The sequence below is a fragment of the Macaca thibetana genome, chromosome 9, assembly GCF_024542745.1.
Source record: "Macaca thibetana thibetana isolate TM-01 chromosome 9, ASM2454274v1, whole genome shotgun sequence".
Lineage (NCBI taxonomy): Eukaryota > Metazoa > Chordata > Mammalia > Primates > Cercopithecidae > Macaca > Macaca thibetana.
Genome location: NC_065586.1, coordinates 58,432,836 through 58,447,643, shown reverse-complemented (window position 1 = coordinate 58,447,643; position 14,808 = coordinate 58,432,836). Strand labels below are relative to the sequence as shown.

Genomic DNA, 14,808 nt, shown 5'->3' with positions numbered 1-14,808 from the left:
TGGCAAGAAATTCCTTTTTTAAAACATCGCATGTTATGAGGGTCAGAGTAGTGAAGTGCCACCAGCTGCAGCCTTCTGAGAGGAAGTGCTGCTGCACGTTCAAATGGAATTCTGTCCTACATCCGCCAAGCGTGCCAGTGGAGTGGACATGACACACACTTTTCTTCTAAGCTCTGCAGTTTAACATATTACAAGTGAGTTCACTTAACTAGTAAGGAATCAGAAATGTATCTTTGTTCATTTTGATCGTTTTGATGGATTCTATTTTCTCTTACATGAGGAGACTTTGTGGACTTCCAAATGGCTCCTGGCGTAAGTGCCGGTTGCTGCTATTGTTAGTTCCTTGAGGGTCTCATGAGTCAGAGAGGAGAGGGAAAAACCCACTGCAAACCATGCAGTGGTCCCTTCGGGTAGTCGCCTTGGGCAGTCTGCAGTGTTGGTGCACGTCATCCCTGCACACCCGCCTGCTGTGCTGTGGCTGGAGCTTGGGTTTGCAGTTGTCTTCTTTCCAGCACCCAGGGAAGCATGGCCTCCTGGCAGGTGTTGGCCACTCCCTGCTTTCTCCTGGCCTTTGCAAGCACAGTGCAAGGGTGTTTGCTGAAAAAGACCACTGGGCTGTCAGTGTACCCACGCCCATCAGGGCTCATCACCCTGTTGCCACCTCCCCAGGACTCTTCCGTGACTATCACTCATAGCCTGAAGTCTGTGTCCACGGGAGTGTCCCGGGAGACAGCCACTTAACATGGTAGGAGTAGCAGGTGCAAAAAGGTTTATGCCTAAATGCTCCCCATGGACCCCAAGTTGCCTGCTAGTTTGAGTGGCCTAACCCATTTAGGCTCAGGCCCTGACGGGGTGTGTCTGCGCCACTTCAGGGTGTGAAAGCACGAACAGCTGCGGAAAGCGTGGCTTTTCCTGATGCTGGCTGCTGCTGCCTTCCAGATTAGGGACTGTAGCGGGGAGACAGAACAAAGGAACACATGTGCTTCTGGGTAAGCTGGCCCATCGTAGTGGGGGACATAAGGTATGGGGGGGCACATACCACTTTGGTATGAACACTTTGGTTGTACAGAATTCTTTCTGCAAGATTGAGAGGAGTGGGGCCTTCTGTCCTTGACTGCTGGATTCAAATAAGAACCAGTAGAGGACCTGGGGACTTTCACACTCACTGCAGGGGACTTTTAGTTGTGGGATCTCATGGACAAAAGGGGATAGTTCCATATCCACGGCTCTATGGTTCTCACCCCCCAGGAGTACAAAGCTGGGACCCCCCCCCCCCGGCCACCTGAGTACATTTCTCAGCATGTACCAAGCACTTTGGAGGCAGGTGACGGATGTGCCAATCATCTGTATTCTGAGGTGTGGGCCCCCTTCGTACTCTGGCGACACAGAGACAGCTCTTCTCCGTGTTGACAGGACACAGTGTGGTCTGGCTTCGGCACAGTGGCCATCACTGTGTTAGCATTCCTGACACACTGCTATTGAAAGCCCCAGCCTGCTGCCAAATTACATGTAGACAGTGGTTTCACTGTGAAATGTTGTGGTGCTTGTTCGCATTCAGTCAAATACTTTGCACTTAAACATGGGTTAAAGAGACAAGTAAGTCAAAAGACCTTAGCAAAACCTGAAGTTAAATTTACGCCCATTCTTTATAATGGCATTCAGATTAAAGCCATCAAAATGCAAAATGCTGTGATTATATCCTTCGAGGGTTCAGGCTGGATGCTTGTTTTATATATCTGCATTACTGTATTTGCAGTGATTTTGAGAGGCAGGAAAATGCATCAGAGGCATTGATTTCTTCTTTAACAAAAAATAACCCTAAAATTGAGAAAATTCTTGAGAATGCAGCCATTTTGGAAATGTAGATAAAGAAGAAAAATGCTGAAGATTTGGGTGGTTTACGGAGCAGTATGATTTTGTCATTGCTGCCACCTACTGTATGTGGTTGATGTTTGTTTAAACTTAGGAAGTTCATGAAGGTGAGGCTGTTGAAATAGATAATTAGAGCAAGGTAGACATCATTAGTTTATAGCATTTCTTTTCTACTCCATAAGTGGCTCTTAATTACCGAGACAGCTGCCAGCTTTCATTCATTACCTTCAAGTGGATTTAAAGGGCTGGTTTCTTTTTTTTTTTTTTTTTTTTTTTTTTTTTTTTTTTTTTTTCATTTTTAAAGTTCCTTTGCCAAGGAACCTTCACAGTAATGCTGTAAAATGCGTTTAAAAGCTTAAGATGCTGGGGGATTTTCTGAGCATACATGCAATAGGTTGTTTTAAGGAGTTTGTTTTGTTTTGTCTTAATTTGTAGGAGCAATGTTCTGGGATTGGATTGTAAATTAATTTCTATGAAAGAGGTGAAAATCGAGCTAGTGGAGCTGATGTGAGTCGCAGCAGTTGACTTGAAAGACATTCTTTTATTAGTCCTAAAACAAAGCTTCAGATCAACCTGCTAGTTAAATGTAACAAGCAATATAGACTCTTGAGTCAACAGAGATCGTTCTCTTTTTATTAAGACCCAGCTGTCAAAGGGTCATTAGGTCCTTCCTGTGGAAAACAACTTGCCCATTAATGTTTGGGGTGGTCCCTTGACAGGATTTCTGAGTAAGTGCCTGACATTTCGTTTTTGGAAGAATCTAAAGCTGTAAGAGACTTAGATGTTGAGACTCACCAGGAGTAATGTCTTCAGCCATCGCTTTTAGTCTTTGTGAAATATGCCACAATATGTGTTTGGAATGCTGCTGCTAGCTGCGTAAATTGACTTAGAGTGCCACTGTCAGAGGTTCAGGAGCATAAACTTCACAGAGATCAAATCACTATAACTGGGAAGAGGCTACATTCTTAAAGTGAATGCACTTCTCTGGTGTGATGTTTTTACCTTGTCGCTACTCATATTACTTCTGGTGGCTCCTGTTCTAAGCTCTGGGAATGCCAAAGTGAGGAATGCCCCTTTATTTTTTCTGCCCTAGGCTATTTGCTTTCTAGAAGAGAAGGCCAAGCAGGGTCTCCTGAAAAGCCTCTCTCCGATCTGGGCCGTCTCTCCTACCTGGCATATTGGAAGAGCGTCATCTTAGAGTATCTCTACCACCACCATGAGAGGCACATCAGCATCAAAGCAATTAGCAGAGCGACGGGCATGTGCCCACATGACATTGCCACCACTCTGCAGCACCTCCACATGATCGACAAGAGAGATGGCAGGTGAGTCCTGGGCAGCTCCGTGGCTCAGGCATCCCACACCAGAAAGGGTCCCTGGAGATAGGTGCATTCATTCCAGTTAGAGATCGAGGTTCCCTAACAGTATTAACAAACCTTTTCTCCTAAAAATAATACATGAAATGACACTTTTTTGCTGGTTGGATTCCAGTGTTCTGTACCCTCTCGTTGAGGTGCTTTCTGATTTTTCCTAACCCAGATAACGTTAGTGCTAGCATATGTCCGTATGTGAAGCTGAAGTGAAATTTCAGCTTGTGATTACATCTTGTTCTGCCTTATCACATTACAGATTTGTCATCATTAGACGGGAAAAGTTGATACTGAGCCACATGGAAAAGCTGAAAACCTGTTCCAGAGCCAATGAACTTGATCCAGACAGTCTGAGGTGGACCCCAATTTTAATTTCTAATGCTGCAGTGTCTGAAGAAGAGCGAGAAGCTGAGAAAGAGGTAATGATTGTCTTTATCATCCTAAGTTGTGTAACCTCAATCTTGTAGCATTCTTAAGCTAAGAAAGTCATTAAGATCGTTGTCAAAAGCTTGGTTATGTAGAGATAGCATGTGAAATGATATGGCACTAATTTATCCTAACTGAGGTTTCATGGTAAGACATGATAATTTTATTGAATTGAGTATGAAAAATGAAACATTTATCATTGATTACAAAGCAGCATTTTTCACTACTGAGAGCATGTAATCAGATCAAATTCGGTGCTGAGCTCCAAGGCTGCAGTGTCAATCGATTCTTTGTGTTTATGAACTTGGTTAAAGTGCTCCATGCCAGTGAGCATGTAATGTAGTGATAAAGGACTCAAATCAATTCGCTGCATCATTAATACTGCTAAATATCCCATGAAACCCAATCTTCTTTGATTTGTTATCCTAACTGATGCAAAAGGTTCCTGAGATGATGCAGCTGGAATGTGCTTGGCCGGCTGGCTGTCCTGATCAGAACCGACTTAGAGACACTTTGCCATTGATCCTCAGAGGCTCTGGCTGTGTAACTGCCCTCTCACTGGCCACCATTTTTACCCTCCCCACTTAGGCTGAGCGGCTAATGGAACAAGCTAGCTGCTGGGAGAAGGAGGAACAAGAAGTCCTGTCAACTAGAGCTAACAGTAGGCAATCACCTGCAAAAGTACAATCGAAAAATAAATATTTGCATTCCCCGGAGAGCCGGCCAGTCACAGGGGAGCGAGGGCAGCTGCTGGAGCTCTCTAAAGAGAGCAGTGAAGAAGAGGAGGAGGAGGAGGAGGACGAGGAGGAGGAGGACGAGGAGGAAGAGGAGGAGGAAGAGGACGAAGAGGAGGAAGAAGAGGAAGAAGAAGAGGAAGAAGAAGAAGAAAATATTCAAAGCTCTCCCCCGAGATTGACGAAACCACAGTCAGTTGCCATAAAGAGAAAGGTCGGTGTCTGTTTAGATTTTCTATCTGAGTCACCTTCCATCAAATCTTATTTGTCATTGCAGACATTCTCTCTATTAGTATTTCACTCTCTGTTCTTTAGTCGTAGTTTATGTGCGTGTACCCAGTCCTGCTGATCATATGTCATAATCGTTTATCTCACAGTCATGATTATGTTTACTTTTTGAGGTTTGTTAGCACTGTGACAGGAAACCAGGGACAGGCCAGCCTTGTAGTCTAGTAGTCACTGCCACCTGCTGGTCTGCAGGAGTAGAGTAACTGAGGTTTATGGGAACAGAAAGGGGCCCCAGAGAGCACTTAAACCACCCTCCAAGACCTAGAGGCCAGGAGACTTCTCTAAGGTCATATGACTCATTAGAGATGGAAACAGAACCAAATGCGCGCTCAAGACTCCAAGCCTGGGCCGGGCGCAGTGGCTCACGCCTGTAATCCTAGCACTTTGGGAGGGCAAGGCGGGCGGATCACCTGAGGTCAGAAGATCAAGACCAGCCTGGCTAATGTGGTGAAACCCCGTCTCTGCTAAAAATACAAAAAGTTAGCCAGGCATGGTAGCACGCACCTGTAATTCCAGCTACTCAGGAGGCTGAGGCAGGAGAACCCAGGGAGGCAGAGGTTGCAGTAAGCCGAGATGGCACCATTGCACTCCAGCCTGGGCAACAAGAGCGAAACTCTGTCTCAAAACAAAACAAAACCAAAAGACTCCAAGCCCAGTGCTCTTCATGCTGTTTCTTTCTCTTGTTCTTGGCACAGAATTGTTAGAAAGCATTACTGAATCTCCTCAGATCTTAGTAGTCCAGTGGTGTCTCTAGATAGACCATATCATCTTCAATGGTACGGAAAGTAAAGAATTGACTTTGTTTTTAGGTAACTGCTCACCCAGATCTGATATCTTTGTCTTCCGTATCTATCTGGGACATAGAGGAGAGCCAATATTGTTAGTTCAGCCAAGACTGATAGAGATATCACAATACAAGCTTAAGGCTCTGCCCAAGGCCATCCGATATGGCATCTGTTAGGGAACTTGCTGTTCTAACTCCCAGCTCAGCGTTCTTCTAGGCTTGGCAGTCTTCTGGAAGGGTCTCCATGGGGAGGTGGTAGAAAGGAACATCCCACAAAGTAGACGTCAGGCTTAAGAATAATGTTTCCATTTCTTAGGAGGAGTGTGTATTCATGTGTTGTATATATAATAAAAGAAACTTGTTCTAAAACTATCAAAAACAAGAATCATCCAAGGCATGATCTGAACTGGACTCAACCTGAAGAAAACCAGTTCTCTACCTTGGCTTCCTTCATATTAGGGAAAATTCCCTCGTGGATTAAAGAGGACAGGCAGACTGGGGGAATAATAACCGTAATGTTAAATTACGGAATATGATTAACCGGCTGTGTGTGTGCTTCAGTGAGCATTCAGAGCATTACAAAAGTAAGACACAAGAATACTTGGAGGCCAGACACAGTGGCTCATGCCTATAATCTCCATGCTTTGGGAAGCTGAGGCAGGAGGATCACTTGAGCTCAGGAGTTCAAGACCAGCCTGGGCAACAAAGCAAGACTCTCTCTCTATAAAAAATAAATAAATATTTAAAAAATAATAATAATAATAATTCTTGAGTACAGTTTACCTGGAGGTTAGCTTTTAACCAAGCATATTGAACCCTTCTTTGCAGTGTATTTTCAATAATCTGGGGGGCAACAATTACATCTTAGCAGCAAATCTACCTGCTATTCCTCTTTGAATTTTGTGTCATTAAAAACTTTTTTGCTCGGGGGAAAATATTTTATAATTACAATTATGGAGAGTCATTTATGCCAACGTTTAGTGCAAACAGAAAAAATATTTTTAGGCCAGGTGCGGTGGCTCACGCCTATAATCCCAGCCCTTTGGGAGGCCAAGGCGGGTGGACCACTTGAGCTCAGGAGTTCAAGACCAGCCTAGGCGACATGGCAAAACCCTGTCTCTACAAAAAAGAAAAATAAAAGAAAAAATATTTTTATGTCATACAAATAAGACATCTGGCAGGTCTTTAACGTTTTTAGATGCCTTCTATTAAAATATTTTGCCAGGTTATCAGTTGCTTACATCTCAGCAGCCACCAGTACTTGACTCTGTTAACATTATAAACAGTAATCCTCTCTTCAAGTACCTTTCCTTTCATTTTCATAGTTCCTGAAGTCCTGTGGAATAAGAACAAGTAGGTTGGTCTTGTATCATATTTCCCAGTGCTGTCCATATAGTGGGTGCTCCTTCAAGAGTTATCAAGTATTAAATGTGTTAACCCTGTGGCTAGTTAATTACGGAACCATTTATAAAGACATTAGAGTCTGTGATGACCTTAAATGTCTGTGATGTGAGGAGTACTGAAGCCAGCAAGTACCACTTGGAAAATATATACTAGAAAAGCAAAGCTTAGTTTTTAAAATCTCCAGTCAAGCTGCTAGGATGTTCCCTCTCAAAGCATCTGCTTGAGTAAACAACTGTTTTATTTGGAAAACACTTGCCTGTGTAGTTGGAGCCCGAGAGGGATGTTAAACATCAAATGGAAGGTTAAGTACAAAGGCATTACAGAAGTCTCTACGTGTAAGATTCTCAGACACGTGTTCAGTACACGTCCACTGCATGTCGACTCAACCGTTTAATTTCTCATGAGCTCTTATGTGTTATGTTTGGAATTAATTTCAGAGGCCTTTTGTACTAAAGAAGAAAAGGGGTCGTAAACGCAGGAGGATCAACAGCAGTGTAACAACAGAGACCATTTCAGAGACGACAGAAGTACTGAATGAGCCCTTCGACAACTCAGATGAAGAGAGGCCAATGCCACAGCTGGAGCCTACCTGCGAGATTGAAGTGGAGGAAGATGGCAGGAAGCCAGTCTTGAGAAAAGCATTCCAACATCAGCCTGGGAAGAAAAGACAAACAGAGGAAGAGGAAGGAAAAGACAATCATTGCTTTAAGAATGCTGACCCTTGTAGAAGTAAGTAGAGGAATGATAAAAACCTTACCCTTGAGAATGTCTGTATCTGACTGGGTGCCAAAGAGCAGGCCTCTGGCGTGATGCCCAGAGGCACCTGGGAAGTGGTGCTGATGCACCTGGAGCAAGTGCCCATCTGCCCTTTCCCATCCTTACAAGCTTCTGTCCCTTCTTCCTGGAATTGGATTTTATGTTAAACAACTTCTAAGGCCAGAACATTCTTCTAGGTGGGTTCATCTTACTTACCAGAAATTGGCTTATCCCCCAAAACTTTTAAGTCTGTTGGTAAGAAACACATTACATTTCTTTGATTCTAATATGTACTTTTTTTCCCACATTTAGTATTTCTGAAATCAAGGTATATATTATTATCAATGTGAGCATTGAATGGAATCGTTTCTTTTTTTCCTGGAAAACAAATATTAGTGAATCAATAGTACATCTTATAATCAGCGGTGTCTTAGTATATACTACTATAAAGATTCATCTAAACTAAGCTGAGCATGATGGCTCACACCTGTAATCCCAGCACTTTGGGAGGCTGAGGCAGGTGGATCACCTGAGCCCAGGAGTTTGAGACTAACCTAGGCAACATGGCAAAGCCCCATCTCTACAAGAAATACAAAAATTAATCAGGTGTAGTGGTGTGCACCTGTAGTCTCAGCACTTTTGGAGGCTGAGGCAGGTGGATCACTTGAGCCCAGGAGTTTGAGACCAGCCTGAGCAACATGACAAAACCCCATCTCTACAAAAGATACAAAAAGTAGTCAGGAGTGGTGATGTGTGCCTATAGTCCCAGCTACTTGGGAGGCTGAGATGGGAGGATCACGTGAGCTCAGGATGAGCCATGATCATGCCATTACACTCCAGCCTGAGTGACAAAATGAGACCCTTTCTCAAAAAAAAAAAAAAATCATCTAAATTTACCCACACATCAAGATTAGCTTTGATAATATTGTATAATATAGAAATCAGTAAACTGATATAAGTTGACAGGGACAACCTTCCTTTTTAAGTTGACAGGGACACCTGTACCCCATCCTCTAAAAAATATACTGAACACCAGTGAATCGTCTTTCCTGCTGTATTTAAAACACCTATCCTTGCTGTCAGGTTGAGAACGTGTGCTCCCAGCTGACTCATGAGGGTTTATGGTATACTGTCTCTATTCTCTGGCCGAGATGACTCTGTTCAGAACTTACTCTAATCTGGGGAACAGGCCATCTCATTTTCCTGGGAACCACAGGATCACTCTAGCTTTTGAAAAGCCACAGTTTTAAGAACAAGCATCTTCTTGACGTTCTTAGTTCACAGAAATGCTATTCCTGCATGCATTTTTTTGCTGAAGGAATGACTTCTTACTCTGGGTATAGAGAAACCAAGCCTTATTCTTTGGGGTTTTGTTTTTTTTTTTTTCTTTAAACAAATCAACATACAAACCACAACAAACTGCGATGAGCAATCATTTTGTGTGTGAGAATGAGCTTTGTTTCCCCTTCTTGGCTGTCTTCTCGTATTATGCCTGACTCCTTTCAGGATGTCCTTCTTTCTTAAGAATAATTGTCAGAAAACTCATCTTCTGATTTTGGAAGTTGTTCCAACAAAAGCTGGTAGGTCCAGTAGCATGTAGAATAAGAATACGGAATCCAGCCAGGCATGGTGGCTCATGCCTGTAATCCCAGCACTTTGGGTGGCTGAGGCAGGCAAATCACCTAAAGTCAGGAGTTCAAGACCAGCCTGGCCAACATGGTGAAACCCCATCTCTACTAAAAGGACAAAAAAATTAGCCAGGCGTGGTGATGCATGCCTGTAGTCCCAGCTACTTGGGAGGCTGAGGCAGGGGAATCGCTTGAACCTGGGAGACAGAGGTTGCAGTGAACCGAGATCATGCCACTGCACTCCAGCCTGGGTGACAGAGCAAGACTCCGTCTCAAAAATAAAAAGAATGTGGAATCCGGGGGCACTGGCATGGCTATTACCTGCCATTGTGAATAGAAATGTCCTGAGATGACTCTTAACTCGGGCATGGTACTGGGCACTTCTCAAGGAACCATTCTGCATCATATATGTGTTCTTTTCAGCTGGTCAGTTTGAAAGTAATACTTGCAGGTAAGTTTTTCTATAATCCTTTTATTACCTAAATCAGCCAGTGCTTACTCTGCTGTTCACCGGTTGGACTAGAACTCACTCTCTTCTGGCAGAAGGGATATCTGTTTTATGATGATTGTGACATCTTATTTTTATTCTCCAAAATAGAGTTTCTAATAAAACTATTGTTCTATATAAAGCTTTTCCTTTAAATTGACCACTGATTCTAGAAGATTAGTGTAATCTAAAGATCGTAAGAATACTTGGGTGCTTTATACATATATTTATTTATATATTTATTAATATGTATGTAGTTATCCATCTGCTTATATAAATATGTACATGTTTACATCTATATTCACATGTGCATATAGGTTCAGTAAAAATAAGGTCACCTGAACTGAAATGAACTTCACAATTATGGTTTGTTTCTGATTGTCTTTAATGTTCAAACCTTACATCAGCAACATGCTGATCCAGAATTCAATGTGGACAGAATTAGTGATAAAAAGAATACCTGTATTTTAAATGTTCAGGAATTTGCTAGTAATTACATTGTAGTTTGTATCATGCAAAAATGATGATCCTAAAAATGATGATGACAAGTGCATTTGTTTTGGGTATTTAGTTATTTATGATTTGTTTCAGAGGTATACAGCTTATTTTTATGCCAGAGAGCACATTCAAATCAAAGTAAATAAATCATGTCATCCAAGAACATTTACATCCTATAAATGTCCACAGAGGTTTACTTTCTCTAGGTAGATATGAGAGTTAAGGCTTCTAGTCATTTTTCGAGGACAGTAATGATTTGTATATAAGCTAGCATTAATTCCTTTCCCCTGTATGTCCTAATTTGTAAATGTTCAAATTGATTTTTTTTTTACACTGTGGAACTCTAGGTTTTTGCATCAGAGAATGTCTTGTTCATTAAACTCAAATAAGCACATTAGCATTGCCTATATCCATGTGTTCCCAATATGTTACTTTCCCAGGCCTAGGTTATTTACTTGGTTTATACCACAATATTATTACACATTAGCCTTGATTATGTCTTTACCATCAACTCTTAACATGCCAAATTGAAAGCAGTGTTTGCTAATTAATTTAGAGGAATGAATTCAAGTTGCCCATGGTTATGCTTTCTAAGACTGTTTTTCTTCCTTCCCCTTTTTGTCTCTTCACTAAGACAATATGAATGATGATTCGAGTAACTTGAAAGAAGGCAGTAAAGACAATCCCGAACCTCTAAAGTGCAAACAAGCGTGGCCAAAAGGAACAAAGCGTGGTCTGTCTAAGTGGAGGCAAAACAAAGAGAGGAAGACCGGATTTAAACTGAATTTGTACACCCCACCAGAAACACCCCTGGAGCCTGATGAGCAGGTAACAGTGGAAGAACAGAAGGAGACTTCAGAAGGAAAAACCAGCCCCACTCCCATCAGCATTGAGGAGGAGGCCAAGGAAGCTGGGGAAGCCCTGCTGCCTCAAGAGGAAAACAGAAGGCAAGAAACATGTGCCCCTGTAAGTCCAAATACATCACCAGGTGAAAAACCAGAAGATGATCTCATCAAACCTGAGGAAGAGGAGGAGGAGGAGGAAGAAGAGGAAGAAGAGGAAGGGGAAGAAGAAGAAGAAGAAGAAGGAGGAAATGTAGAAAAAGATCCAGATGGTGCTAAAAGCCAAGAAAAAGAGGAACCAGAAATCTCCCCGGAAAAAGAAGACTCTGCACGTTTGGATGATCATGAAGAGGAGGAGGAAGAGGATGAAGAGCCATCTCACAACGAGGACCATGATGCCGATGACGAGGATGACAGCCACATGGAGTCTGCCGAAGTGGAGAAGGAAGAGCTGCCCAGAGAAAGCTTTAAAGAAGTACTGGAAAACCAGGAGGCTTTTTTAGACCTTAATGTGCAGCCTAGTCACTCGAACCCAGAGGTCTTAATGGACTGTGGCGTCGACCTGACAGCCTCTTGTAACAGTGAGCCCAAGGAGCTTGCTGGGGACCCTGAAGCCGTACCCGAATCTGACGAGGAGCCACCCCCAGGAGAACAGGCACAGAAGCAGGACCAAAAGAACAGCAAAGAAGTCGATACAGAGTTCAAAGAGGGAAACCCAGCAACCATGGAAATCGACTCTGAGACCGTCCAGGCAGTTCAGTCTTTGACCCAGGAGAGCAGTGAACAGGACGACACCTTTCAGGATTGTGCCGAGACTCAAGAGGCCTGTAGAAGCCTACAGAACTACACCCGTGCAGACCAAAGTCCACAGATTGCCACCACTCTGGACGATTGCCAACAGTCAGACCACAGTAGCCCGGTTTCATCCGTCCACTCCCATCCTGGCCAGTCCGTACGTTCTGTCAATAGCCCAAGTGTCCCTGCTTTGGAAAACAGCTATGCCCAAATCAGCCCAGATCAAAGTGCCATCTCAGTGCCATCTCTGCAGAACATGGAAACCAGTCCCATGATGGATGTCCCATCAGTTTCAGATCATTCACAGCAAGTCGTAGACAGTGGATTTAGTGACCTGGGCAGTATCGAGAGCACAACTGAGAACTACGAAAACCCAAGCAGCTACGATTCTACTATGGGAGGCAGCATCTGTGGAAATGGCTCTTCACAGAACAGCTGCTCCTATAGCAACCTCACCTCCAGCAGTCTGACACAGAGCAGCTGTGCTGTCACCCAGCAGATGTCCAACATCAGCGGGAGCTGCAGCATGCTGCAGCAAACCAGCATCAGCTCCCCTCCGACCTGCAGTGTCAAGTCTCCTCAAGGCTGTGTGGTGGAGAGGCCTCCGAGCAGCAGCCAGCAGCTGGCTCAGTGCAGCATGGCTGCTAACTTCACCCCACCCATGCAGCTGGCTGAAATCCCCGAGACGGGCAACGCCAACATTGGCTTATACGAGCGAATGGGTCAGAGTGATTTTGGGGCTGGGCATTACCCACAGCCGTCAGCCACCTTCAGCCTTGCCAAACTGCAGCAGTTAACTAATACACTTATTGATCATTCATTGCCTTACAGCCATTCCGCTGCTGTGACTTCCTATGCAAACAGTGCCTCTTTGTCCACACCATTAAGTAACACAGGGCTTGTTCAGCTTTCTCAGTCTCCACACTCCGTCCCTGGGGGACCCCAAGCACAAGCTACCATGACCCCACCCCCCAACCTGACTCCTCCTCCAATGAATCTGCCGCCGCCTCTTTTGCAACGAAACATGGCTGCATCAAATATTGGCATCTCTCACAGCCAAAGACTGCAAACCCAGATTGCCAGCAAGAGCCACGTCTCCATGAGAACCAAGTCAGCGTCTCTGTCACCAGCCGCTGCCACCCATCAGTCACAAATCTATGGGCGCTCCCAGACTGTAGCCATGCAGGGTCCTGCACGGACTTTAACGATGCAAAGAGGCATGAACATGAGTGTGAACCTGATGCCAGCCCCAGCCTACAATGTCAACTCTGTGAACATGAACATGAACACTCTCAATGCCATGAATGGGTACAGCATGTCCCAGCCAATGATGAACAGTGGCTACCACAGCAATCATGGCTATATGAATCAAACGCCCCAATACCCTATGCAGATGCAGATGGGCATGATGGGCACCCAGCCATATGCCCAGCAGCCAATGCAGACCCCCCCCCACGGTAACATGATGTACACGGCCCCTGGACATCACGGCTACATGAACACAGGCATGTCCAAACAGTCTCTCAATGGCTCCTACATGAGAAGGTAGACAACGTGGGCAGTCCACAACACCTACGGGGTATCACTATTGGATCGATCTGCACAAATACCTTTGAAGAGTACGATTTCAAAACCAGCAATTGGTGTGAATGCAAAAACATTTGTTGGCACCATTTATTTAAAAAAAAAAAAAAAAAAAAAAAGCTGTATGCAGCAGAAAGCCTTATACAAGTTGTTTTTCTTTTTTTCCTTTTCCTTTTTTTTTTGGTACCTTCATTTCTGTTACTTTTATATAAAATTCTCTGCAAAGGAAGGCCTCTCTTTGGACTACAATATGGAGGCAGCCACTTGTTGTGCCTGCTTCTGTTAAACAATGTGGATATCAAGCCCCCCCAAATTATCTGTTTTAATACTGAACCTAGAGCTTTTTTTTTCCTTCCCTGTCCACTCCATGTAAATGCCTTTAGCATTTCAGTTATTGTATATTTTGTTTAAGGTGACACTTCAGCATGCCGCTAATGTCTTTGTTAGTGACAGTGCATTTTGTAGTACTGTACAAGTGTTGTGCTAACAGTAAGCCATTTCTTAAGTTTTTTGCCTTGATTAGGGTGCCCTAATTTGAGGGTTTTAAAAAATATATATTTTTGTTAATTATAAAACTGTAAAGAGCTATAAAAGCTATTCCCATTTGGTTAGTCAAAAGGGTTTTATTGCTAAATGTTTGGTGTAAAGTTGAGACCCTTTTCCATTTTGGTGACAGATTTCTTTGGGGAAAAAAGGCAGCTTTCTGTTTTATAAATGCAGACTTCTGTTTATTGAATGAAGCATATCTCAGTGTTTATCTGTCAGGTTTTGAAACATTTCATATATGTCCAAATACTTGGCAGGATTTAAAAAAAAATAGTGAATTTGGTGTAAAGTTGCTATTTTATGGAAATGCCTCTAACTTTACATTTTCATTCCATCTGTAGATTTTTCTATCTTTATAAAATATTGGAGTTATTTTTTAAGGAAAAATAGAAAAGTAGCTTGTGAATAGCTCAAACTAAGCTTACAAATCGCATGTAAAAAAGCAAAAAAGTTATTTGTGTCTGTTTATATTGCTTCCTTTTTTGTAGCCTTTGTACCTGTACAGGGTGACAGTAAGGGCCAAGCAGGAGAGGCGTAATCCTTGTATAAAATAGGATCCAGCGACACTCTTGTATTTATCTGTTCTCTTTTTAGTCAGTCACTTCAAAAAAAGAAAAAACAAACAAAAAAAAAGCTGTACATTTTAACATAAAATAAATTATGATGAGCCATTTTTAGCCTCTTGTGTCCTGTCATATTATGATTGATAGAGAATGACCAATGGAACTGTATCATGTGTCACGCCTCAGAACACATACACATTTTGGGAAAATAAATTATTTAGTGTAAATTGG

At 43.1% G+C, this 14,808-nt stretch overlaps 2 protein-coding genes across 10 annotated transcripts in view; one reads left to right on the top strand and one right to left on the bottom strand.

The window, feature by feature from the left end:
• CAMK2G (calcium/calmodulin dependent protein kinase II gamma) overlaps positions 1 to 13,337 on the bottom strand; it is a 1,229,125-nt gene extending 1,215,788 nt beyond the window's left edge. Inside the window, exon 1 of the mRNA XM_050803448.1 lies at positions 13,334 to 13,337. The gene's annotated coding sequence lies outside the window, so the exon portion shown is untranslated. The remainder of the gene's footprint in view (positions 1 to 13,333) is intronic.
• Positions 1 to 14,808, top strand: part of KAT6B (lysine acetyltransferase 6B) — a 205,080-nt gene extending 190,272 nt beyond the window's left edge. For all 9 annotated transcript variants that reach the window (XM_050803326.1, XM_050803325.1, XM_050803322.1 and 6 more), the window contains 5 exons: positions 2,966 to 3,197; positions 3,502 to 3,661; positions 4,257 to 4,616; positions 7,316 to 7,607; positions 10,882 to 14,808. In XM_050803326.1, the coding sequence (XP_050659283.1) occupies positions 2,966 to 3,197; positions 3,502 to 3,661; positions 4,257 to 4,616; positions 7,316 to 7,607; positions 10,882 to 13,433 (3,596 nt within the window). In that variant the 3' untranslated portion in view covers positions 13,434 to 14,808. The remainder of the gene's footprint in view (positions 1 to 2,965; positions 3,198 to 3,501; positions 3,662 to 4,256; positions 4,617 to 7,315; positions 7,608 to 10,881) is intronic.